Consider the following 26,916-nt stretch of genomic DNA (forward strand, 5'->3'; position numbering starts at 1 on the left):
CCATGCCTTCGGTGCTGCTGGGGTGAGCCATGGCATCAGCGTCCATCGTTGATTATGCTTGGTGAGGTTGGAGGTGGGCTTCTTGGGTAGAAATTTACTCAGGTTAATTCAGCTCAGATACTTACGCTCAGTTGCTTTCTCTGGTCGCCGTCCCTTTGGTCTATCTGATCCTACAGCTGGTCACAGTGTCTTGAAGCTAGTGTCTAGTAGAGGTGCTCGTCCTTAGTTTCCTTCCCCCTCAGCGCAGCCTTGCTCCGGGCAAGCCAGAGAACGAAGGCCCAGCCTTGGGTTCCAGTCACACAGAGTCTGGACTATCACCCTTCACCACTGCATCGCGCAGACTGGCCCTGGTCAAGCCAGGGATATGCAGGCCCAGCACCTAGGTGGGTCTGGGGAAGCCCTTGGGATTCTCAAGTATTCAGCCTGCTCCCCTCTCTCTCTGGTGCGCAGCCTGGCCCCGGTCAAGCCAGGGAGACGCAGGGCCAGCACCCAGGAGGAACCAGCTTGGTGGTGGGTCTAGCCCTTCTCCTTCCCCTCCTTGGCATACAGCCTGGCCCCGGTCAAGCCAGGGAAACGAAGGCCCAGGACCTTAGAGGAGTGGGGAGAGAGAGCAGAGCGAGGGAGAGTGTAATGACGGAGATATTTGCACTCATTGGCTTAGTAATGACCGTTGCCCACCACCATCTCAGTATATTTTGCTATTACTTGTATATGTGTGATGCTTCTTTTGTTTCTGACTTCACCTCACCTATTGGCAGGGCTTGCCTACTTGCTTTGGCATGATCTTATGCCTTCTTACTATTGCCTTTGCTCTCTTTAGGGCCTAGAGGCCTATAATCGAGAGACGCTATGTTCTTTTCTGACACGATCTTTCTGAACCGCTTTTAGGTGAAACACTATGTTTTAGTTTCAATGTGTTGTTCGCTAGCTATGAACTAGAGAGGACCGGTTCTTATAGAAGGAATGTGCTCACTTCATGCCGAGGTCATAACAAAGGCTTAGCTACCCGGAGGAGTGACCTTGGTACCAGGTGGTACAGGAATTCAGTGGGAACCGTAGGCGGAGTTTGCTAGAAGCTTCGATGAGGAGCTGTTTTCTATATTAGTGAAGGAAGAGAAATACTGGTCTGTTGGTTATGGCGGTCTGGTGAAGCAGCGCGGTGCAGACGTGCACTCGTGACTGTGGAGCAGAGAGTCCTGGCCGGACTAGAGGGAAAGAGAGGAACAAACTCTTCTTCAGATGCAAAGATGGCTAAGATTATGGTGAGGTGTTCCAAGTTCGTTTAGTGTATCTAACTATATTTTACATCTAGGTTCTACATGTATGTATTTGTTGGTGATTGTTGCATATATTCACTATAATGTTTAGTTATTTCTTTTCTTGTCATCCTATCATCATGTAATAAAGAGATCCCAATGTACTTTAGTATCATTCGTCTGTTGTTTCTGAGAGGGAGTATGGGTTATTCTGAGCCAGGTGCTGATGTATAGACGGATGGTAAGTTTCCCTTCATACAGGTAACTGATGACGAGGAATCATTCTACTTATAATTAGGGATGACTACAAGTGCAATCTTTATTTTATACTTCTTGTGAGGGAAGGTCGGGCCCCTTTTCTATGGGAGGGAAATCGGCTCCCAACAAGAATGTCCAAATTCTAGGTGTTGCTCTCTCGCAGAATTGTGTCGTCGCATAGATATGTGTTGTCGTCGGAAGGCGTTGTTTCTTGTGTATTGTCGCAGAATTGCGTTGTCGTGCTGAGTGAGGAGCCTTGTTTACCGGAAGGTGTTGTTTTCGTCGGAAGGCGTTGTTTCTTGCCGTGCTGAGGCGAGTTGTTCACCGGAAGGTGTTGTTTTCGGCGGAAGGCATTGTTTCTTGCCATGCTGAGGCGAGTTGTTCACCGGAAGTGTTGTATTCGTCGGAAGGCGTTGTTTCTTGCCGTGCTGAGGCGAGTTGTATGCATTGTTGTACATATCCCCCAAGACTATAATGAAATGAAATGAAAAAAATATTTCTAAAGCGCACTGCGGCCAAGCGGCTTCCTGGCGCTAGGGGCAAATCAGTATAAACAGAGGATCCCAAAGAATTTAGCCGGGGAAAGCCTGAAGGAAAAGAAAAGTTTTGAGGGCTTTACGAAAGTGGGAAAAAATAGGAATAGAACGAATAGAAAGAGGGAGATTGTTCCAGATCTGGGGGCCCGCACAGAGAATCGGGTGCCCCCGGTGCGGGATTTGCGAAAGCGTGGGACGTGAAGAAGGGAAAGGGAAGAAGAACGAAGAGAGCGGCTGGGGGCATGGGAAGAGATTAAAGAGTTAATAAAAAGCGGGGCAGAGCAAGAGTGCGCCCGAAAGGCCAAACAGGCAAGTTTGAACTGGGACCTAAGGTGAACAGGAAGCCAATGGAGGGTCTTAAGGGCCGGGGAGATGTGGGCAGATTTAGGAAGACGAAGGATGAGGCGGGCCGCCTGGTTTTGGATAGCTTGGAGACGGCGAGTCTCGTAGGCAGGAATGCCTACGTACAAGCCGTTTCCATAATCCAGGCGGGATGTAATCAAGGCCGTGATGATGGTTTTGAGGGCGTCAACAGAAAAGAACCGGGAGATCTTACGGATAAGGCGGAGGGAAGAAAAACAAGAGGACACAACGGAACTAATTTGGGCATGCATGGATAGGTCATTGCTGATCTTGATGCCCAAAGTCCGGACAGAGGGAACTGGGGAGGGAGGGGGGCCAAAAGAAAGGGGCCAGTGAACGGAGGACCAAGGATTAGACGAGCCACCAGTAAGGACGAGCTCTGTCTTATCGGGATTGAGCTTCAAATGATTGAAGCTCATCCACTGAGAAATGAAGACAAGAGTGGAGCAGAACTTAGGGAGAGAGTCAGCAGGGGATGAGAGATCAAAGACGAGCTGGAGGTCGTCTGCGTAATTGTACACCGAGACCACCAGCTCAAGAAGGGAGGAAACAAGAGGGCGGATGTAGAGGTTGAAAAGAAGGGGGGAAAGAGAAGAACCCTGTGGGACCCCAGAAGTGACCGGAAGGGGAGGAGCAGAGAAATCAGAGAGGTGAACTGCCTGTGATCTGCCCTGAAGAAAGGACGCGATCCAGGAGAGGGCCGTGCCCTGGATGCCCGCTGCGCTGACACGGCCGAGAAGGATGGCATGATCGACCGTGTCAAACGCAGCGGACAAGTCCAAAAGGACCAGGGCCTGGGGGAGGTTACTGTCGGCCTTCTCCTTGAGTTCATCCAGGACCGCGAGGACCACACTCTCAGTGGAGTGGCCGGGTCGGAAACCCGCCTGGTGGGAGGCCAGGAGATGGTTATCCTCAATGTAGGCGGAGAGGCAAGATGTCACATAGCTTTCGAGAATCTTCCCTAGGTAGGGGAGAAGGGAGATCGGCCTAAAATTAGATGGAAGGGAGGGGTCCAGGCCAGCTTTCTTCAAGATAGGAAGAACAATAGCAGATTTGAAGGAAGAGGGGACACAACCCAAAGCCAAGGAAGAATTGAGAAAGATAAGGGGGGGACGGGACAGCTGGTGTAAAGGGTTCTGAGGATCCGTGCAGGAGCACAGTCCGCAGGGGAGCCAGACTTAACCTTGACAAGCAGGTCAAGGAAGAGCTCAGATGAGATTGGGTCAAAGTGATCCAGAGCAGAGGGAGGCAGATGAAAATGATCAGGCGAGTCAGGCCGAGGCACAATAGGAATGTTGGCCTTGATGGTGATGATTTTATTAATAAAGTAGTCATTCAAAGAGTGGCAGAGAGATTGAGAGGGGGCAGGAGAGAGAGAAGCGCGGTCAGAGGTGGCAAGACTGTGCACTAGTGAAAAAATCTCGCGAGATTTGTTGGCCGAGAGGGCCACTCGCTCAGTAAAATATTTGGATTTGGCCGCTAAGATAGCTTTTTTGTAGTTATTGAGGAGGGCTTTGTATTTGAGGCGGAGGGTAGGGCAGTAGTTGCGTCGCCAGTGACGCTCCGAGGGCCTGAGTTCTAATTTCAGGGATTTGAGGTCGCTGGAAAACCACATGTGAGCGTCATGGCGGCGAGCAGATTTAATCTTTTTAAGTGGAGCGACCTGGTCACAAGCGGAAGAGAGCCAAGCGGTGATAGCATCCGCCTGACTTTCCAAAGACAGGTCAGTCAGGATAGGAGCAGATGACGACAATAGGGAAGAGAGATCATTAAGATCAGTCTTGTTCCAGCTCCGAGCCAAGATGTTTTTAGGCAAGGAGGCTTTCTCGGCTTGGGCCAAGTGAATGGGAAAGGAGATCATGAAGTGATCCGACCAGACACAGGGAAGGATAGAGGTGGCCGAGAGATTACAACGTAAGGACCAGATTTGGTCCAGGATATGACCATGGGTGTGAGTAGGGGCCAAAACGTGAGGTGAAAAATTAAGAGACCGAAGTGTGGCAGAGAAATCTTTGGAGGAGGAGTCCTCCCTCGGATCACCCGGCCAGAAGTTAAAGTCCCCGAGCAGAAGCAGCGAGGAATTATTTACAGCCAAAGTGGCCAGGAGGTCCTGCAGGGTAGACACAAATGATGGCATGCTTTGAGGGGGGCGGTACATGAGTACCACCGTAAGAGGAACCGGGAGATTAGGAGAGCGAGCCACCAAAAAATCAACACTGGGTATGCGGGGGTGGGGAAGGAGCTGGAATTTCATAGAAGAGCGAACTATCATCGCCACACCACCGCCAGTTCGGGGCGGTCAGCGCGAAGAGCATAGTAGGAGCTAGGGAGGATAGCAAGAAGATCCGGGAGTGAGTCAGAAGAAAACCAAGTTTCGGTGAGGAAAAGGAAATCCGGGGAATCAGTGTCCAAGAGGTTGAAGAGGGCTATTTGATTTTTAACAGCAGAGCGAGTATTTAGAAGGATAGCCGAGACAGCAGGAGAACCGGAAGTGGTGTCAGTGACAGAAGACGTAGGAGAAATAGAGGAAGAAAGAGTGGGAGAGACAGGGCACGGACAAGAAGGGTTGGGAACATAGATACCGTGCGAAGATAAGTGTTGAACCACAGAGGGAGAAAGAGGGACAGGGGCAGAAAAGGATAACAGTTGGGCAGAAGAGTACGCCAAAGGAAGGACAGAATCTGTGGCCCCTGGTCCCGGCCCGTCGCGGACGGGCGCAGACGGGCTTAACTTAGGCGCAACTTAGGCGCGCCTTCGTCGCGCCCGCTGCGCCCGTCCGCTGCGCTGCCGGGACTGGCCAACCATAATATAGGGACACATGAGGGGGAGTGGCTAGGGGGGAGTGGCCCAAACGCTGCACCGCTGACCCAGAGCCGCCCAAGATGGAGAGCTCGCCCGTCTCAGGAGGAGACGATCAGCGGGAGGCGCTCTGGGTGGCGTGCAGAAGGGATAAGATGGAGGCTGGTAAAAAATGCTGCCGTGCGCAGGAAGTCCAAAGCGCAGCTGAGGGGCACAGCGAGCGAGCGAAGACCAAGGTCAGAGGGTGATTAAAAGTTAGCGTTGCTCCCGGCGAAGCCTCGGGAGTTCTGTAAGCTGAATGGTCGGCGCGATGTCCACAGTGCGCCTGAAGTACTGGTCTGGGGGGGAGGGGCCCAAATGCTGCACCGCTGACCCAGAGCCGCCCAAGATGGAGAGCTCGCCCGTCTCAGCTCTCAGCTCGCCCGTCTCAGATCCAGATCTTTAGTACTTTCAGCTGCATATGTGTTGTTACTTGTATTAGTCCTTTCTCAGGCAGGTATTCTATATGTGGTGTTTTTATGAGTCCTGAGAAGGAAGGGAGGGGTCCAGGCCAGCTTTCTTCAAGTCATTAAGTAATGACTTGGTGAGTGACAGGAGCTCCAAATTGTAACAAGAACCTAGTCATTACAGAGAGGGAGAGCCCTAATCAGCGAGGACGCTAGGTGGGCGGGGGAGGAACTTATACCCCATCTGGGCTGGAAAGGATAAGTGGACCTCGAAGGGGTCTCGGAACGCTGGGCTGTCCCATGTACCATCTTGTGGCAGTAAAGGGGCCGCCCTCTTATGAGGGTCCCCTGCGTGGATGTGGGGCAGCCCACATTGCCCTAAGGGAGCGCAAGCTGGAAGCGACTGCAACCGGACATCCTGGGAACTCTGCCAACTCCAATCCTGGGATCTAAGAACAAAATTGAGCACGTTCAACAAACACCTTAACTGGTATTTTGAAGAGAAAACAGGAAGGCACAGGAGAGGCAGTCACCTCATGACTGAGATTATCAATCTAGGTTAGTTTTTTTTTAAATAATCCACTATGATCTGTCACAGGAAATGGGCAGAAAGTCGAGCCGAGCTGGCATGGAAACTCGAGATTGTCAGCTAAATGGGGGCAGATGTCACTGGAGCCTCTGAGTGCTGAGTTATAAGGGAAGATGGGCACAGGGACTCCGCCATTACTTGTGGCAGAGAAGTTCTGAAATAAGGAGACCGGGGAGTGGAACTTGTGATTCAGTGCAAGAACGAAGACTACTCTGGTTGATGCACCCATAATGCCAGCACAACACTGCAGGGATAGGCCAGAGTGAAAGTCAAAGTGCCAGCACATTAGAATTGGTCTTTTTGCAGTGGCTATGCATTTGAATTCTTCCATACTGCTATGGAATCACCCTAAGTCTGCTACTAGCATAGCACTAGGCACTGCATACTGCACTGGCATTGCACTAGAAGCTTTCCATGCACTGGTACCTGTCCTGATTTCAGTGACATCAAAGTGAGAACTGCCCTAGCTGCACTGTACTTGCACTGAGATCCTTGCACCAAAAGCCCTCGCATTGGGCACTGCCCTAACTATAATAGGAACCATCACTTCTCCCCAATCATATGCTGTCTTTTCTCTCACTTTAATTGCCCCACTCTCCCTCTCATGTATTTCTCCTCCTATCTTTCACCCCTCCTCTCTCCTATTACACACCTGTCCCCAGACTACCCCCCCCCCTCTGCTCCAACAGTCTGTCTTTCTCTTTCTCTGTGCACCTCAAACACTGATTTACACAAAGTGACACAAACCTCTTTGTAGGCTCCACTTAATATAAATGTAATTAAAGTGTATCAATAATTTAATGGATTCATCTTTATACCACTCCTAAGAGCTCACATACCACTTCACTGCCACATCTACTGCCACACTTATGATCACTGCCACACTGTCCATTGCAGTAATCTGTGTTCATATAATGCATGGCTAAACACTTATCCCAAAGGCAAGACCGATTGCATTGCAAATGCTTGTTTAAATCTACTCGTGTCTTTTCCCTTTCTCACTGTTTGTTTTAAGTCTTCCTCCTTCCTATTATGTTTTATTTCTCAAGCAGCAAAGAACACAACGTGAAGTAATGAACTATGGCCCATTTGTGCGGGAAATTTGAGACGATATTTCCATATTCACTATCAAACAATGGGGACCAGAAGATTGTCAACCAACCCGAGCCTTCGCTGCCCTCAGCAGCAAATAATAGGAATAGAGAGGCTGTCAGCAAATCCGAGTCTGCACTGAGCTTAACCAACCAAATGAAACTCAGCAAACTCTCAACTAATTATAGTCTAGAACTCGATTGTCCTCAGCAGAGTCTAGCAGATTCAGCCAATCCACACTGGTGCTGTCCATCGCGACAACCAATCGGAGCATGCAGACTGTCAGCTACCCAGCCTACAGTGCGTCGTCACACCCACTTTTCAAAAAGGAAGAGAAACAGTTTAACTGTTATATTTCTGAATCATGGCGGCAGCAGCTCAGCTCGGGAACCTCCAGGAAGAGGCCACTTGTTCCATCTGTTTAGAATATTTTACTGATCCGGTGATGATTATTGATTGTGGACACAACTACTGCCGCTCCTGCATCACCCAGAGCTGGGAGGGAAGAGATGAAAACTTCCCCTGTCCACAGTGCAGAGCAACATCTTCTGGGAAAAACCTCCGGCCCAACGGACTTTTGGGGGACGTGGTGGAAATGTTAAAACAGCTTCATCTGTCTTCAGTGAAGCCCAAAGGGGAGAATCTGTGTGGGAAACATAACCAGGCACAGCTGCTGTTCTGTGCAGAGGATCACAGGATGATATGCTGGGTCTGCCGGGAGTCCAAGGAGCATAAAACTCACTCAGCAAGTCCTATAGAGGAGGCTGCAGAGGAGCACACGGTACGTCTCTGGGTGTGCTGGAATCACAAAGTCAGACTGTGAGGAACCAGCAGAGGAGTAGAAGGTTTGTGAGTGTTCTTCTGTAACCACAAGCGAAGAGCACAAGGTGTCTCTGAGGAAATTAAAGGTCATTAAGCCACCCGGCGAGCCACATCAATGTGCAGCCGGAGAGCACCAGCTGTGTGTGCAGATGCTCAGAGGTCACCTCGTGCGTCCCATAGAAGAGTGGAGCAGAGCACAAGCAATGCTTGTGCATTTCAAGGGGTCACAAGGCACCCCTTAGGAGTTTAGGTCCACATAGGCGGCTGCTGAAGGGCATTATGTATGTATGTGTGTGTGTCGATGTTTCCGGATCATAGTGCACCCCGTGGGCCCCAAAGAGAAGGCTGTAAAATGTATGTGTATTCTACAGAGGAAGAAGCTGCAGAGGAGCACAATGTATATGTGTAGGAGTTCAGGGTTCAAAGGTGAATTCACTTGTTAAGTCTTTAAAAGGATACAGAGAATGGGATTTTAATTTCACCCTGCGGGTCCCATAGAGAAGGGTGCCTAAGAGCACATGGTGTGTGTGTGGGGGGGGGGGGGGGGGGGGGGGGGGGAGGGGGTCAGGATTCCGAAGTTTAGACACCGAGACTCACAGAGGCAAACGGCACATGTATGTCCACTTTCATGGATATCCGGTTGTTCACTATGAGCCCATAGAAGAGGCAGCACAGAAGCGCAAGATGTCTAGGTATCCATGGTTCACGACGAAGCCTGTGGATCTCCGAGAGAAGACTGCCCTAAAGCACAAGGCATGCTTGGGGGTGTTTAGGGATCGTAAGTGAATACACCCTGTGAGAGCTATATACGAAGGTGCAAAAGAGCACAACATGTGGGTGTCCGAGCGCTGAGACCACAGGAGTATACCAAGAGCCACAGAGGCGGCTGCAAGAGATCATAAGGGAGGTGTGTGTGGGGGTGTTTTGGAATCTCAAGATATACACAAAGGATTCAGTGTGGCAGGGCAGTGTGTAGTTCATGAGCTCAAACATTCCGTGTCAGAAGACTTGATGTCACAATTCAGGGTGTAGCACGCAGGCTCATGTGGTCACCGGACATAGTGGAAGAGGTGCAGAAAAGCAGGTTGTGGCACATGGGTTGACATGGACATGGTACAGATCAGAAGAGCTGCAGGCAAGGAGGGGCAGACATGCTGCATGTAGCACATGGCTCTCATTGTGATTGGACACAGCAGAAGATGTAGCAATGCAGGTTGTGGCACATGGGCTCACATGGACTTGGTACGCAGCAGAAGAGGCGCTGACAAAAATGTGCAGCGACCGTGCATGTGGCACATCGGTTCACATAGTCATCGGACAAGACAACGTGGTGCTGCAACAAAGGGTGTGGAGCACACATTCATATGGTTGTGGTACACAGCAGAAGAGGTGCAGTGATGCAGAGTGTTGTCCCAGGTTCACATGGTCCCTGGTGACCGCAGCAGACGTAGCCATGCAGGGTATATCACACCGGTTCACATGGCCATTGTACAAGGCAAAGTGGTGCTGCAACAAAGGGTGTGGAACACACATTCATATGGTTGTGGTACACAGCAGAAGAGGGCAGTGATGCAGAGTGTTGTCCCAGGTTCACATGGTCCCTGGTGATAGCAGCAGACGTGTAACAATGGAGGGTGTAGCACACAAGCTCAAATGGGCTTTGGTGCATATGACTCACCAACATTGCACAGTGCCTCAGATACAAAGGGAAGTACAGGGTACATGTGCTACAGATACACATCTTCTTTACTGGGCAGAGTGAAGTTCTCCTGTAACATTTTCTACATGAGTTACGCTGACTCCTGTGGACTTGTTCACAGGAGGAATGAACGTTGGGTTGTGTGTGCTATTCCATGTTGGAATTGTTATTGTACATCCTCACTGTAACATTCTCTGTGTGCCAGTGAATACAGGCTCCTGAAGCTCGGAGTCTCTGGTCCTCTTACCTCCAGTTGCTGTACACTGAACTTGAGCTCTGTGAGAGAATCCTCTCGTGACAGGCAGGCCAGCTCATTGGCCCTTTAGCAGCAGGACAGAGTTTATTCTTCTGTCCTGGGATCTAGCGCTTACCTGTAGAAGTGAGACAGCCAAGAGTCACATCTTTGGCATTTGCCTTCTCTCCAGTGTCGTACAGAGCTCCTTTGAGTAAAAAGGGTGAGCACTAAATTTGCACAGGGGTTCAGCCTATGTCCAGTTTAAGGTAGATGGCTTCAGTGTAGTTTTCCAGTCAGATTCATATTTTACCCCAGACTTTTGGAGGGAAATAGTGAAATTTCTAGTGAACCACAAATAATCTCTCCTTCCATCAAGATAAATATTCACGACAGAATGCTGTACTTGGCCCTAAACACATTCTAACGAGAGGGGGTGAGAGGAGCAGTGAAGGCCGTGTGCAAAGAGCAGGGAGTCATTTGGCACTGACTGCAACTAAGAATCTGAAACACTACAAAACAAGGGGATCCACACACACTGAGGCACCATCCCCACTCTTAAGGGGTGCCTCGCATGTTCCCAAGCAGTGACTACAACTAAGAATCTGAAACACTACAAAACAAGGGGATCTAGATATACTAGGGCACCATCACCACATGCCCTCACCTCGCATGTTCCCAAGCACGGACTACTACAAAGAATCTGAAACACACATAACAAGGGGATCCACACACGCTGAGACACCATCACCACTCTTAAGGGGTGCCTCACCTCGCATGTTCCCAAGCACTCACTACAACGAAGAATCTAAAACACTACAAAACAAGGGGATCCACTGAAACTGAGGCACCATCACCACACACGGGAGCCTCGCTGGTTCCCAAGCACTGACTACAACTAAGAATCTGGAACACTACAAAACAAGGGGATCTAGATATCCAGGGGCACCATCACAACACGCCCTCACCTCTCATGTTCCCAAGCACAGACTAAACCGAATAATCTGAAACACTACAAAACCAGGGGATCCACAGAAACTGAGGCACCATCACCACACACGGGAGCCTCGCATGTTCCCAAGCACGGACTACAACTAAGAATCTAAAAACCCTCTACAACAAGCATTGGCATAGCCGAAAGGTCTCGCTTTCGGGACCTTATAAGGTTTTAGTTATGCAGCACAATATCCTTGGTGCAACAACATCAACTGTTGCATGGCTAAACACTTATAAGGTCCCAAAGGCGAGACTTATTGGCTATGCCAATGCATGTTTATCCATGCTTCTACGTTTTGTCCTTCCTTTTCACCAGTCATAACTCCATTCCCTACTCTTTTCCTTCCTTCTCCCCTCCATTAACAGAATGCAGAACATTGTAAAGAGTTGCTGCTTTTAAAACATTTAAGCCCACTACAAAGATCCGTCAGTCATCAGAGACTGGGGCTCAAACCCCATTTAAGTCATACTGATCTTGTGCGCCTGTTAAAAAGTAAAAGTAGGGCCAGGCATAATATATATTTTAGTGTGCACATAAAGCAAAGGCATGTGTGTTCTTAAAACTACACGAAGCCAACGGTAGAGTGTGATATTTTACAATTTGAGGAATCTTCAACTAAAACCATCCCCCGTATGTTTGGAAAGGAAGACTAGATGGAGGGTCGTCTTTCTTCAGCGTCATTATAAAAAGTAGCTTCCATTAGGAACCTTATAGCCCAAAATGTGCCTCTAGGTTTCTCAAAACGTGCCTCTTTGATAACAGATGTACATATGTTGCACAAATAGCACTTGCTTTAGGTAGAAATCTCAAAACTCAAGCCCAACAGTTGTCATCTAGTCCTGAAGACTTTGCATTATCACTTCATGACATTTGTGCTACATTGCCCAAAAGCAAAGGAGTTCAACAGCATCTTTTCTAATTGATAGGTCATTACATTTCAAACAGACAAGAGGCGGTTTCTTGGCAGTTAAAGTGAAACAAACACGCCAATGCGAACAACACACTTGACAATCTGTAAATGAAAAGCACTGGGCTGCAAACGTGGTGTGCTACCCACAAGCATCATCTAGTAATAGCAATACATAAAATCAAGAAACTGTTTGCCCCTGACAGGAGGGCACACATAAAAAGCACCCCATAACAAAATCTGAGAAAACACGCTTTGGCAAAAGTTAGCAGAGAACTTTTGCCGGATGAACTTTTCCTCAGTCATACATATAAAGAAGCATACATGTATCTAGAAAACATCATTTGGAGTTGACACAACAGGGTCGCCTCCGGTCGCATGCTCACTGCTGTCCACGTGACTCTTGTCATGGTGAGCGCGCAATGCTTTGATCTTGGTCTGCTGGTCTAAGAGAAACCTCTCGAGCTTGCCCTGTACCCCTTTGGGTAACTTGGCGAGCTCTACGCGATCCAGGACCTGCTGCAGCACAGCCGCCATTTTTGCTTGAAACCGGACAGGAAGTAAATTGCAGTGAGTGGGAGGAACAGAAATAAGCTAGTACGCTGCATGTCAGGGATGTTTGGGTGCATCGCTGTACCATGTTCCTATCGATGCATGATGCTTACTGTTGTGTTTAATGAAATCTGCATTTTGCGTTTTGTGCATGTTTCTACTGTCTCAGGCCGGTCAAAAGCAGCTGTCGTTTGGCATGTTTGCACTATACAGATGCATAACCAAATAAAAAGCACGAGGTAATTTAGTGATCAGACATAGGTGGGAGGTAGATAGGTGTGTAGTCGGTTAATGGATCAGCAGGCTGCAGTTGATTAATGCTTCATTTTTGTTGGCACTAATGCCCGTTCTCTAGAATGCAAACACGAAGCACTTTCTCTGCAAGCTTGTTCTAAAGCAGACACCTATGTATTCCCCCAGTGAGAAACCTGTGATGACACCTACGCAAAACTTATAAGAAAATCAAGTTATGCTGTTCCTCAGTGATACGATGTCTGTGCAAGGGAAATGACACCAACCTGACCATTTGGTTCAGAGTTGAAAATCCATTTGTTGGATTGTAATGCCCTCACACACCCGATTGGATATCATGCTTCATCATATGGGCTGCTACTCGTTGGGTCAACGGTGGAAAACCCAACGGGCTCCCTGTAGTAGGGGCACTTTAGTGGAGATCTTTTTCCAACTGCCGTATGGGGAAGTGCGGGAGTGGGGCCAGAACTGTGTAGATGTGTGATTTTAAAATAAGGCTCGGAGTACCCATGTGAACAAATTTTTATCAATGAGTCTCCGACCCTAGCTAAAATGAACAATGCGGCCCTTAGCCAAGTATAATGTCTCGGATCAAAGCGTCTCTATTAATGTAATGTGGTCAACATGTTTCTTGCTCAACGTAAAATTCTACATGCGATTCATCAGGACCTCTATCGTGAAGACATCTACACTCTATGGTTGGCGACATGGCAACACACTCACATCAGCCAAACAAATACCTATATGTGTACTTGTAAGACCTGGAACTACCCAATGTTGTGAGTTAACCAGGCGTCCTCAGCACCAGGTAGGTCAAACGAGAGGAGTTCTTCTAGTATTGGACAAGCTTGATGCAATGTTGTCATGTTCCTAATCGACCTACCCATGTCTACCGGGTCCGGGAGGTCAAAACTGTTGCAAACAGAGTGAGGTCATTACGGCTTTAGAACTTGTCAGCAAAAACTCGATGTCTCAAAAGAAACAATGAATATTCAGTTCTAAAGCATACACCTACACATTCCCCCAGTGAGAAACCAGTGATGACACCTATGCAAAACTGTTGCAAACAGAGTGAGGTCATTACAGCTTTAGAACCCATCAGCAAAAACTCGAGGGCTCGAAAGGAACAACGAATATTCAGCAATCACAACATTGCCAGCTGTAGGTTTCATAACAAAAAGGGCAAAGTATAGGCGAGATTTGAAGTCTCTGGGACAAATGACGCAATTGGCGTTGGCTCATGAGCTTGATTGATAAACCAAGCAGTTGTTTTGTGCTCAGCTTGGCATCAATAATGGACCCAATAAACAGACTACTGTGTAAGCAGGGTGTGGAACCGGATGGATGACTACGAAAAATATCAGGGAGGAGGAGGAGAAGGCGGCATCTGTTTGCAAGTTAATTACAAACAGATGGTTTTGAAAGCTCGCTCCCTCAAGGGAATCGCCAAACGTGCACCGTTGCCATTGATCGCCAAATGTGCACGCATTGCCATTGAAGGCAATGCAACGCGTGCACGTTTTGGGGCAAAAAAGCGAACCGATTACTAAAGGTCTCTCCTAAGCAGCGCATGCGGGATGCGTAGGCGAGACCTAAAAAGGGGATCTACACATACTGAGGCATCCAGTGGCAGCTGTTATTTAGCGGTGGTAGGAGGGCGGTCTGCGGGGCTGAGTGAATGAAGAAAAAAAATACTCTCCTGTCTGCCGCCTCCTCTCCTCTTCGCCTGTTTCCAGGGCACGAAGGACCTGGCTCCCAGCCTCCCGAAAGCCAATTACAACGTTGTAGTGCAGCGTGGTGATTGGTCTGAGCGCCGTGGATCAGCACTAAGCCAAAGAATAGGAGGCTGGGCATGTTCTCCATGCAGGCTGTAATGTGGCCTGCTCCGAAAACATGCAAAGTGCGCATGGTGGTTTGACCGGCCCGAGAAGGCAGGCCAAAGCGTCCTGTGCACTTAGAGTGGGCAAACCGCTTCTGCCCTGCTGTGTGAGCAGAGTAGCCCCGCCCCTAATTGGCTGAGCAAGGGGAAAAATAAAATAATAACAATGTTATCATTTTATTTTTTCCTCTTTAACCTGCTCAGTGGGGTGACACTCTTTTGCCTAGTGGAGGAGCTGCCACTGGAGGCATCATCACCACCCACGGGAGCCTCACCTGGCATGTTCATAAGCACGGACTACAACTCAGAATCTGAAACACTACAAAACAAGGGAATGCACACATACTGAGGCACCATCACTACCAGTCCTAATCTCGCATGTTCCCAAGCACTGACTACATCAAATAATCTGAAACACTACAAAACAAGGAGATCCACACCACCAAGCACTGAATCCAAAATACCTGGGCCTGAAGGTACCTGAGCCTGATAGCTCATAAGACCATGCTGTTGGCAATACAAAATTTTTACAAATCTGTCAAAAACACATGGGCTGCACATACAACCAGGGAAAAAATGGAGCCCAGATATGACGTACACAGATTCAGAAGGTAGTGTGATTCTCTTTGCTGTCTGGGTCTCTGGTAACAACTACCCCACTACTACAATGAACCATCCCAAACCGTTAGTAGTGCCATTGGTAGGTCATGTTAAAAGCAGTACCACTGTGGGTGGACCTCAATTCCCCAACCTTGTCTTGCGCTCTGCTGGGACCCAACCCACCATATACAAAGTACTTCAAGCACGAGTTGAAGCCCAGCTTCCTTGGTCTTTTCAAAGTGTTCCTGAATGAGAGGTCTGTGTCAAAGGTAGGGGTAAAGCCTGATAGGTTTAGGTTGGAGAGCCAGCCCTGCAGTGGGATTGGTGTGAGCTGTTGGCATACAGGAGGAATTGAGTCTTTGGGCGGTTTAGCTTTAGTACATTAGTTGACATCTGTGGTGGGCTGAAGGGCTCTTGAAATTTCTTGATTTTTTTTCAGATGGATGGTTAATGATATGGATGGTTATTTTTCCAATTTTCAGCTGTACTTGATGTCGAGGTGTAGAATATTCGATGGTGAAGGGGGTGGCGAGGTGCTCAGTCCAGCCGAGATCCGTAGGAGTCCAGCAGCAGATATGAGGAGATGCTGATAGAATGAGTTCTCGTGTGTGGTCATTGGAGGAGGGAGTGAACCAGGCTTCAGTGATGGAGAGTGATCCTAGGTTGTGTTGGGTGAAGACATCAGTGATGTTTGAAGTGTGTGTAACTGCACAGTGTGCATTGATGAGCATCAACCGAGTATGAGGTTATGATGCTAACACAGTATGAACTGACAAATTCACTGACAGTGTTCCCTTGTTCATGCTTACTGTCCCAAAATATTCTCTGTTTATTGTTGGTATGGGCAGCATACATGGTTATTACACTTATAAAACCTGTGTTGTGTGTATAAGTTGCTGGTCAAGTGAGCTTTGGATTGCAGTATTCAGAGTAACGACAGTGCTTTGCAGGCTCTTGTTTCCTGCGGAAAGGATGAGTAGTGTGCTTTTCAAATAGGGTGCACGCGGATGTAGGTTAATTTATTAGCAAGTGTAGGTTGTGTCCGTCCACCGACAGTGTCCAAGTCTATACAGATGCCACCGGGGAATACATCTCCTTTCTTAGTTTCCCCAACCCTCTTTTTAGGCTTTGGACTGGCCGTAGCACTGCAAAGCAGTGCTCCGCCCAGGGCGAAATCTAATGTGAGAGACAGTATGGGGCTTCGTCCCGCCTCTGTCTTCCATTGGCTAGCTCCATAAATGGAGGCAAGCCATTGGAAGAGAGTGGCTGTCAATCATTCTTTCCCCGTCGGAACGCGATTCAGGGGCGTTTCCGTGTCTTTTTTTAAGTCCCGCCCTCTCCTCTTCCCATTGGCTGGAATTTTACCTTCCAGCCAATGGGAAGGGGAGAGCACGAAAAACACGCCCCCGAATCTGCCGGCCCGGGACACCTCCGTGACGTCATTCCCCGCTAATGTACTTTGAGCTTTATAATTACCGAGCATGTTTGTCAGAAGGGAACAACTCTTGTTAAGTGCTAATCGGGACGGCAGACAAGTCTAGCGACCTCCCAAGAAAGAATTTACTTAACTGATGTTAACTAGAAGAACATCTTCGGCAAGGGTTAATGGTTTGCGTGGCCTGTAATGGTTCAGCAGGGAGCAGTTTGCTGATTCAGCCCCATTACATCAGGCACTTTAAAAATGTCTGTGGTAAACTAGAGAATCAGGCCTGGATCCCGTCAAACACTAATCATTGTGCAGGCACGTGACTCATTCTCCCTCAAGCGGAACTTCCGCCTGACGTCCAACGCAGCGAGCTCCTTTTCGGCCGCTGTTTATAAGGGGTTTCTTTCTTGGGGAGGGGGCACTTTGGGAAATGTGCAAGGTTTCTAACCTTACGAATGAGCCTGCATGTCTGCCAAGTTGTGAACAGCAGGCAGACGACGGATTGAGTTAAATAGGTACTTGTCTTCACACCGCAGAAGTGTGGCAAATCGTCTGAGTTAGGCAACGGGCAGGATTTAGAATATCGGATGCTCTTCACATAAAATGTAAACTGAAACAATGTGCATTCTTTGCCATTCTACTTTATATTTCCAAGGAGAGTATGTTACATTAAATCTCCAGACAGACTATATAGCAAATGCTCGGATCAGAAATGGATTTATTTGCCAACCTCTGATTTTGTTCACAGATATCTCCACCCAATCAGAACGTTGCACCCGGGTTCATTCTTTGCAATGCGGAATAACTCATGCCCTTCAACGTGGCTTAACAAGACCTCGCTGTTGCACTAGTGGCAGCTACCATGGGCCAGGGTCACGAGGCGGGTTAATAACAGCCAGTCTATGGTATATCAGTACAATGGCATTATTGTACCTCTCCCTCAGGAAATTGGCGCCAACGAAAACTCGAAAAGTAATGCGATTCCGGTTTACTTTCTGGGTCACTAACAAATGGCATTTTAAGGTAGCTTAGGGGTTGAGGTACCTGCTGTAAACATCTACGTCACATAGTCTACGTGTATACAGCTCATCTCATAGTTTACTATGAGTGGGGTAGTTCAGCTGGGAAATGCACTTGCTACAGAGATCTGTGCGCGGTCGCAGGTCTGAATCATCATAAAATAACTGAGTGGCAATGCACCAGGACACTGCATGTAACCTGCAGTAGTCCATGCAAGACCGATCAGTGGGTTAGTGTGATACTTGCAGAGACCCTTGCGTTAAGCCCAGATCACAAGTTTCCGGTTGGTAAAATAATTCATGGATTTAAGCGGGGCCTGCAAATAGCCCTACCTTTCAGTCACAGAATGTTTTTAACGAGTCGTTATTTAACAGTTGATCACATTGGTGCAGGTACCATAGACGTGATGCTTCAACAGGCCCAGCCCAGAACCCAGCTCCCGCATAAGAAAAGCTAATGGAACCCGGGTTCTGACGGTTCCCACTCTAAGCCAGTATTAACAGTAAGACCCTTCGTTGCGTCTTGTTTTGAGAGTCGCTTGGATTAATGTTCGTGTTAATATCGCAACAACAACAAAAAAAACATTTAAATTAACACGCTCATGGTTGCGTGGTTAATGCACAGATCATAGCTCCCTGCTGACATCTGCTGTCACAAGTAAAAAATCGCAGCAAGCTGCTTAGCTTTCTATTATTCCGACGCTGGGAACTTAGAACCTCTAAGTTAGATAATAGATCACCCATGGTGGTGTCTGCAGCAAATACAAACTGCAAAAGCCACGTCAGAGAGTGCTGTCTAAAAACCGGTATTATCAAGTTTGCAAAGGTTTTAATCTAATATTCTACAAAACCTGCATCATTTTTCCTCAAAGTGGACACCACAAATACAATTATAGGAATAGCGGACATTTAGGACTAGCTCACGATCTGGGCCAGCTCCACTTCTATGACAGTGAAGACAGATAATAGGTGCATAACATGACAGGCAGCATGCAAACCCTGGGCGGTTATTTTATGTGCTTCTATTCGTTGTACAGTTTAGGACTAACCATATTAGAAGTGAAAACAATGACTCCTCTTGGTGAGCAAAAGAAAGGCACTTTATTTGACATCATTTCTACAGTATGGGATACCGGATGTATATCAATCAATCAATCAAGCGTTTGTTGAGCGCGACTACTCACCTGTAAGGGTCTCAAGGCGCTGGGGGTGCAGGTTCCAGTTCATCAAGGAGGGGATCTGTCGAAGAGCCAGCGTTTGAGGTTATTGGGAAGATGGGGAGCGATGTCTGTCTGGGGTGGAGCGGAAGGGCGTTTCAGGCTCTGGCCGCGAGGAAGAAGGAGCGTCCTCCCGAACTGGTCTTTCTGGTGCGGGGAACCACAGAGTAGGGGAGCTGGGCTGATCATAGGGTCCTTTGGGGTGCGTGGAATTTGAGTTGGCTGTTCAGGTATGCTGGTCTGGTGTCGTGGAGGGCCTTGTGTACGTGGGTGAGCATCTTGAAGGTGACTCTAACATCCATGGGGAGCCAGTGGAGCGTGCGCAGATGCTGGGAGATGTGGCAGTGTCCTGGCAGGTTAAGGACCAGTCGCAGCGGCGTTCTGGATGTTCTGTAGCTTGCGGTGAGGTTTTTGTTTATTCCGGCGTAGTGTGTTGCTATAGCCGAGTCTACTGGTGACCAGGGTGTGAGTGACAGTCTTTCTGTGTTCGAGGGGGATCCATTTGAAGGTCTTACGTAGGAGGCGGAGGGTGTGGAAGCAGGAGGACGAGACGGAGTTGATCTGGCGGTCCATTTTAAGCTCTGAGTCCAGTATGATTCCCAGGCTGCGTGCGTGGTCCGTGGGGTTTGGCGGGCTTCCGAAGGCAGGGGGCCACCCTGCAGAGTGCTAGGGAGTGCAGAGTGACTAGGGAGTGCAGAGTGACTAGGGAGTGCTAGGGAGTGCAGAGTGACTAGGGAGTGCTAGGGAGTGCAGAGTGACTGCAGAGTGCTAGGGAATGGTAGGGAGTGCAGAGTGACTAGGGAGTACTAGGGAGTGCAGAGTGACTAGGGAGTGCTAGGGAGTGCAGAGTGACTAGGGAGTGCAGAGTGCTAGAGAGTGACTAGAGAGTGCAGAGTGACTAGGGAGTGCAGAGTGACTAGGGAGTGCAGAGTGCTAGGGAGTGCAGAGTGACTAGGGAGTGCTAGGGAGTGCAGAGTGACTAGGGAGAGCTAGGGGGTGCTGAGTGACTAGGGAGTGCTAGGGAGTGCTAGGGACTGCAGAGTGACTGCAGAGTGCTAGGGTGTGCTAGGGAGTGCAGAGTGACTGTAGAGTGCTAGGGAGTGCAGAGTGACTGTAGAGTGCTAGGGAGTGCTAGGGAGTGCAGAGTGACTGCAGAGTGCTAGGGAGTGCAGAGTGACTGCAGAGTGCTAGGGAGTGCAGAGTGACTAGGGAGTGCTAGAGAGTGCAGAGTGACTGCAGAGTGCTAGGGAGTGCAGAGTGACTAGGGAGTGCTAGGGAGTGCAGAGTGACTAGGGAGTGCAGAGTGACTAGGGAGTGCAGAGTGACTAGGGAGTGCAGAGTGACTAGGGAGTGCAGAGTGACTAGAGAGTGCAGAGTGACTAGGGAGTGCTAGGGAGTGCAGAGTGACTAGGGAATGGAAAGTGACTAGAGAGTGCTAGGGAGTGGAGAGTGACTGGGGAGTGCTAGGGAGTGACTAGGGAGTGCAGAGTGACTAGGGAGTGCAGAGTGACTAGGGAGTGCAGAGTGACTAGGGAGTGCAGAGTGACTAGGGAGTGCAGAGTGACTAGGGTGTGCAGAGTGACTAGGCAGTGCTAGGGAGTGCAGAGTGACTAGGGAGTGCTAGGGAGTGCAGAGTGACTAGGGAGTGCAGAGTGACTAGGGAGTGCAGAGTGACTAGGGAGTGCAGAGTGCTAGTGAGTGCAGAGTGAGTAGGGAGAGCTAGGGAGTGCTGAGTGACTAGGGGGTGCTAGGGACTGCAGAGTGACTGCAGAGTGCTAGGGTGTGCAGAGTGACTAGAGTGCTAGGGAGGGCTGGGGAGTGCAGAGTGACTGCAGAGTGCTAGGGAGTGCAGAGTGATTGCAGAGTGCTAGGGAGTGCAGAGTGACTAGGGAGTGCTAGAGAGTGCAGAGTGACACCAGAGTGACTAGGGAGTGCAGAGTGACTAGGGAGTGCAGAGTGACTAGGGAGTGCTAGGGAGTGCAGAGTGACTAGGGAGTGCAGAGTGACTGGGGAGTGCTAGGGAGTGGAGAGTGACTGCAGAGTGCTAGGGACTGCAGAGTGACTGCTAGGGAGTGCTAGGGAGTGCAGAGTGACTGCAGAATGCTAGGGAGTGCTAGGGAGTGCAGAGTGACTAGGGAGTGCAGAGTGACTAGGGACTGCTAGGGAGTGCGAGGGAGTGCAGAGTGACTAGTGAGTGCTAGGGAGTGCAGAGTGACTAGGGAGTGCAGAGTGACTAGGGAGTGCTAGGGAGTGCAGAGTGACTAGGGAGTGCTAGGGAGTGCAGAGTGACTAGGGAGTGCTAGGGAGTGCAGAGTGACTGCAGAGGCTAATGGCAATGTAAATGACAATGCCATGTATTTATCTGTTTTCAAAACCAACACATAAATACAAATGTTGTCATTTACAATGCCAATAGCTCTAACTTTTCCAAAGGCGAAACCATTGCGTTGTAAATACTTGTTCTTTTGAGGGTCTGCCTGTCCGCCGTGAGTGAGTAAAGCAGGTGGTAAGACTGGGATTGATCTGCGGCACACAGTTCAGGGAAGGCTGAGCGTTTTCTGATGCACTTCCAGGACCGTTGTTGTGCTCTTGAGTGAGTTCATTTCAGTAGGGCCCCATCAAATGTGCCCTCCCAGTCGGGGCACTCAAGGGTATTGTATGGGTTGTGTCTCTCTCTTTATTGCTAAGTGTACCATATATGGCAGGGGGTGTCTCCAATAGTGTGTATGCTGTGCCCGTGCACAGTACAGGTCAAAGTCTGGTGCTTCTAATTCCCCTCGTCATACGGCAAAGTGAGTGTTTCCCAGTTTATTCTGGGCTGACCTCCCGCCCAGGCTAGGGTGATAGGTACTCCCACTTAGTGTTTTGAAAATGTCACTAGGACAAAGTTTATTCTTTAAAGTAGGGCAACACTTAATGTTATTATGGGTTTAGTTGTGAAAGACGAATGTCTTTATCGAGTAGAAGTAAGTGCCAGTGATGAAGCTAGTTTACTTTGAGCAGGAATTCTGGCCTAGTCCTACCAGATTCAAAAAGGTCCAAATAGGTGACACCCCTGTCTGTGTCCTTGTTTGTGATACTTGGGGCTGGTACTTAGGGGCTAATTATGCTTGCGGTTTTCCCGCATCCTCCGGGCCGGCGGAAGCCACCGCCGGCCCGGATGATGCGGGGAAACCGCTGCGGAGCCTCCACAGACCCACTGCAGACCCACCTATGGTACCCCCCTGCATTTGCGTGCACAGAGCAGCAGGCACCGCGCGGTGCCTGCCGCTTTCTGCACGCAAATGCTGTGCATGGATTTTTAACATTGCGGCGGGTGCAGCTTGAAGCTGCACCCGCCGCAATATTAAAGATAGAGGATGTGACCGCCACCCTGGCGGTCACATCCTAATCTGCACTTGAGTCCGTCCGCGATCATAATGACCTCCTGAGTCTGGATATGTACAACTGATATATACCATCTGTGTGGTTGGTACTTATAGTCTTGATTTGTGGGGCTGGTACTTAGTCTGGATATGTGGGGCTGGTACTTACAGTCTGGAAATGTACAACTCAGGGGTCTAAAAGTCTTAAAAGTTTTACTAGACCTGCAGGTCTAGTAACTTGAAAAATCTACTCGACCTAACTGTAATGTACTTGACCTCTGTCTCTGAAAGCTGAGTAAATGTGACCAGAAAACAAGATTTAAAGGCATCTTTATTGCTCATTCACTTTGTGACCAATAAAGATGCCTTTAATTCTTATTTTGTCACATTTGCTCCGCTTTCAGATACACAGGTCAAAATCAGTGTGTCTTCCTTCTCAACAGAAAGGGCGAGTAGGCCCTAGAAGTAGCTTGTTATGATTAAATTTTGCTCGCCATAGCGAGCAGGCGAGTGGACTTCGAGCCCTGCAACTGATGAACACAATCTGTGTAATTGTGGCTGGCACTTACTGTCTGGGCAGCTATGTTTGGTAATGTAATGATTTTGTTTTGTAAGTAAGACTTCACTCTACGGATCTACACTTATTTCTTGTACTTTCGTCTCTGCAGGTAAAGCTTCAAGAGTGGCTGCGTCTTCTGAAGAAAGAGGAGGAATATATTCTGGAGTCTAAAGTCAAGGAAGAGGAGCAATATAAAGCCATGAGGGTGAGTGGCTGCAGTCAGTACTGTGTGTCTGTATTTGCCTATGTCTTTGTGTGTACCTTTTTAAAGTTTAAGACACACAGAAGCTGATATAACACCAATAGATTGATTTGTGGTACACACTGGGTAACCAAAATCACTGTTGTTGGACATTGGAGCTGAAATCAGCCAAGGATGCGCCTTAACATAAACAGGTTATGTAAGAAAAGGGTTAACCCAATAGAGTCGCTGGGACCTGGGTAGCTATCGTTAAGAGTAAAGGGGTCCCAGTGAAGGAGAGAGCATGTTATTTAAGAATCATTAGAATAATTCTAGTCAACAAAAAAGTACGTCTATAATGTTTTAATCACATTATAGGAAAAGAGCAATGTTAAGCATTCACAAAGCATATACAATTGTAATGGTACAGGTGCCCCTGGGGATGGAAGGGAAGCGATATAGTGAAGGTAAGGTGGGGGGGTATTTTGTGACAGTAAAAACACGATATTGATCGAATAATATTATGATTCCAATGTTCAATAGTAAGCAAAATAAACGATTAATCAATGCCAAAGTTTCAAAGAACATGCCCCAATGTCCATCATATACACGAATGGTGGGTTGAACGGGGCTGTTGGAGGGACGTATGTCGACGTTTCGACCCTAAGGAAGCAGGATTGGTAAGATTCCTTGCACGTGGGTCTTCTTCAGGACGGGCGGTATAGTAGGGGCAGCCAACCTGAGTACATCAGTTTGGGGATGAAATTAATCCAGAAAAGGGTCCATGACATTAGTTCAAAGCCTAATGAAGTAAAGTCCGGATTTCCCGGGGTGGATCCAACTGCTGGACGGGGAGCCACTCGAACAATCGAGTGGGTTGAAAGTCCGCTGGTATATTCTGTGATTGAGGAGAGTTGCTGATTAAATCAGGCGCGGTTTCGGTCGGCAAGCAGCTCGGCGTCTAACTCGGGTTCCCGAGTTAGACGCCGAGCTGCTTGCCGACCGAAACCGCGCCTGATTTAATCAGCAACTCTCCTCAATCACAGAATATACCAGCGGACTTTCAACCCACTCGATTGTTCGAGTGGCTCCCCGTCCAGCAGTTGGATCCACCCCGGGAAATCCGGACTTTACTTCATTAGGCTTTGAACTAATGTCATTGACCCTTTTCTGGATTAATTTCATCCCCAAACTGATGTACTCAGGTTGGCTGCCCCTACTATACCGCCCGTCCTGAAGAAGACCCACGTGCAAGGAATTTTACCAATCCTGCTTCCTTAGGGTCGAAACGTCGACATACGTCCCTCCAACAGCCCCGTTCAACCCACCATTCGTGTATATGATGGACATTGGGGCATGTTCTTTGAAACTTTGGCATTGATTAATCGTTTATTTTGCTTACTATTGAACATTGGAATCATAATATTATACGATCAATTTCGTGTTTTTATTGTCACAAAATACCCCCCCCCACCTTACCTTCACTATATCGCTTCCCTTCCATCCCCAGGGGCACCTGTACCATTACAATTGTATATGCTTTGTGAATGCTTAACATTGCTCTTTTCCTATAATGTGATTAAAACATTATAGAGGTACTTTTTTGTTGACTAGAATTATTCTAATGATTCTTAAATAACATGCTCTCTCCTTCACTGGGACCCCTTTACTCTTAACCTTAACATAAACAAACATAAAAATGTCTCTGCTCACCCGAACGTAATACTTACATTCTTAAATAGTGTGCATTAGTGTACGTATGTACATGTGTGGCATTATCTGCCAATGAGTATATACCAGTCTGTTTTTACATATTCACACGTATGTGTTAAAGTATGTGTTTATGTATGGATGCTTCTGGAGCGCATGCATGCCTGTGTATCTCTATAGTTGTGTATTTTTGTGGGCTTTGTTGAGTGTTTGTGTGTGTCTTTGTATGTATGTATTTTGAGCCACAGAATCTGCCAACACGTGAACGTGTGTTTGGGGGATCTGTATGCTTTAGTCAGAATGTATTGGCTGCAAGTTTCTACTTCCATATGTGAATGTCTGTGAATTTGCATATCACAAGGTCTGGTGGTATTTGTAGGTGTGCAAATACGTGTGTTTGGGGGGGGGGGAGCCTTGGTGAGTTTGTCTATGCAGAGGTTTGGAGTTGTACATCTTTGAGATTATAAGTGTGCATCTGTTTGTGAATATGTGTATGCATGGGTGCACCTGGAAAGGGGACATTTGCAAGATTGTGTATGCACTTCTGGAGATATCTGCAAGTTTGTACAAACATATACATATATATATGTGTGTGTGTGTGTGCACATTAATGTGTGCGTCTGTATAAATGTGTACCTCATTGGAGTTGTGTATGTATGGATCTGCAGCTATCTTTCCATCCATCAGACTGACCCTTCCTAAAGGTGTTAGTAATGTAATCATGTCCTCCTGCATTGCATATACATAATTGAACCACATAACATTCGATAGAGTTCATCTAGATCAGCGGTTCTTAACCTGTGCCCCGGGGACCCTTTGAGGTCTGCAACATTTACTGAAAGGGGGGAGGGGCGGGGGGGTCAGTGAAAGTATAGAAATTAAAAAATATATATAATATTAATAAATTGAGCATGAAGCAGAATATGTATTTGTTTAATGAATGCATGTTTCCATATTTGTGTATAATTTTGCACAAATCTTCGAAATTGCTTAGGCTGGGGTCCCTTGATTTCAGTGATTGTAACGGGGGTCCCTGGATTCCAGGACTCCCCCCTTATGTTTGAAAGGCTCCCTTGAGCTAATGAGCTGAAGAGCTCATCTGGGATGCACCTGTGTTCCTGTGGAGCGGTACGGTGATCTGTGAAGACTTGGGCACAATTTCAGCAACTCCCAGAGACTTTTCTCTGCTCTCTACTTCTTTTGATCTCTACTTATGAAGGGCTAAGCCCAGTAACACATGTCTAGAGATAACTGCACTACCTGCACTAACTTTGGTGAACAACTACAGCAACTTTGAAAGTAAGTGGACAGCATTTACCAGGATGCAATGGGGGTAATTGATCTGGGAGTAGAGGCGGTGTGCTCCCTCCTCCCTTGTGTTTGAAAGGCTCTCCTTGAGCTGACGAGCTCTCCTGGGATGCTCCTTGTGTGCTCCCTCCCCCCTTGTGTTTGAAAGGCTCTCTTCAGCCAATGAGCTGACGAGCTCTCCTGGGATGCGCCATGTGTGCTCCCTCCCCCCTTGTGTTTGAAAGGCTCTCTTGAGCCAATGAGCTGTGAAGCTCTCCTGGGATGCGCCATGTGTGCTCCCTCCCCCTTGTGTTTGAAAGGCTCTCTTGAGCCAATGAGCTGTCCAGCTCTCCTGTGATGCCCCATGTGTGCTTCCTCCCCCTTGGGTCCCTGGATTCCAGTAATGGTTAACTGGAGGTACGCAGAAATTAAAAGGTTAAGAACCATTGATCTATATTCTAAATTGAGCACGGATGCTCTAGCATTGTGTTGGTGATCCCTGACCTTGTCATATGAGTGGCATGTCCAACCCCATGACTTCTGACAAACCCGTGGGTACTGAGAAACTGACATGTCATGGACATATTTTAGCTTCTAGAGTGCACACATTCCACATAATCTTCTGTTTCAAAGCAAAGGCCTTTTTATAGTGAATTGTAACCCACAAATTGTTTATTAGTTTTAAATTGAATGCCCTTTAATCTTGACAAGATTAGGGACATGGACATTCCCTTCTTCAGGACATATGCATTTCTAAGCCTGGAAACAACAAGGGACAACTCCGCTTTAGCCACGGATCTCAGACATTCTCTGTTCAGCTCTATCCTCGTTGCAAGCTTTTCTTCAACAGTCTCATATATGGGCCAGAGTTCC

The 26,916-nt window shown here is 48.1% G+C and overlaps 1 protein-coding gene across 2 annotated transcripts in view; it reads left to right on the plus strand.

The window, feature by feature from the left end:
* The first annotated feature begins 7,673 nt into the window (after positions 1-7,673).
* LOC147710234 (E3 ubiquitin-protein ligase TRIM39-like) overlaps positions 7,674-26,916 on the plus strand; it is a 320,917-nt gene continuing 301,674 nt past the window's right edge. The window contains exons 1-2 of one of the 2 annotated variants that reach the window (XM_086920904.1): positions 7,674-8,120; positions 22,975-23,070. In XM_086920904.1, coding sequence (XP_086777030.1) covers positions 7,704-8,120; positions 22,975-23,070 — 513 coding nt within the window. In that variant the 5' untranslated portion in view covers positions 7,674-7,703. The remainder of the gene's footprint in view (positions 8,121-22,974; positions 23,071-26,916) is intronic. The other variant, XM_086920905.1, reaches the window with a different exon arrangement.

This window comes from Lissotriton vulgaris, chromosome 5 (assembly GCF_964263255.1).
Source record: "Lissotriton vulgaris chromosome 5, aLisVul1.2, whole genome shotgun sequence".
Classification (NCBI taxonomy): Eukaryota; Metazoa; Chordata; class Amphibia; order Caudata; family Salamandridae; genus Lissotriton; species Lissotriton vulgaris.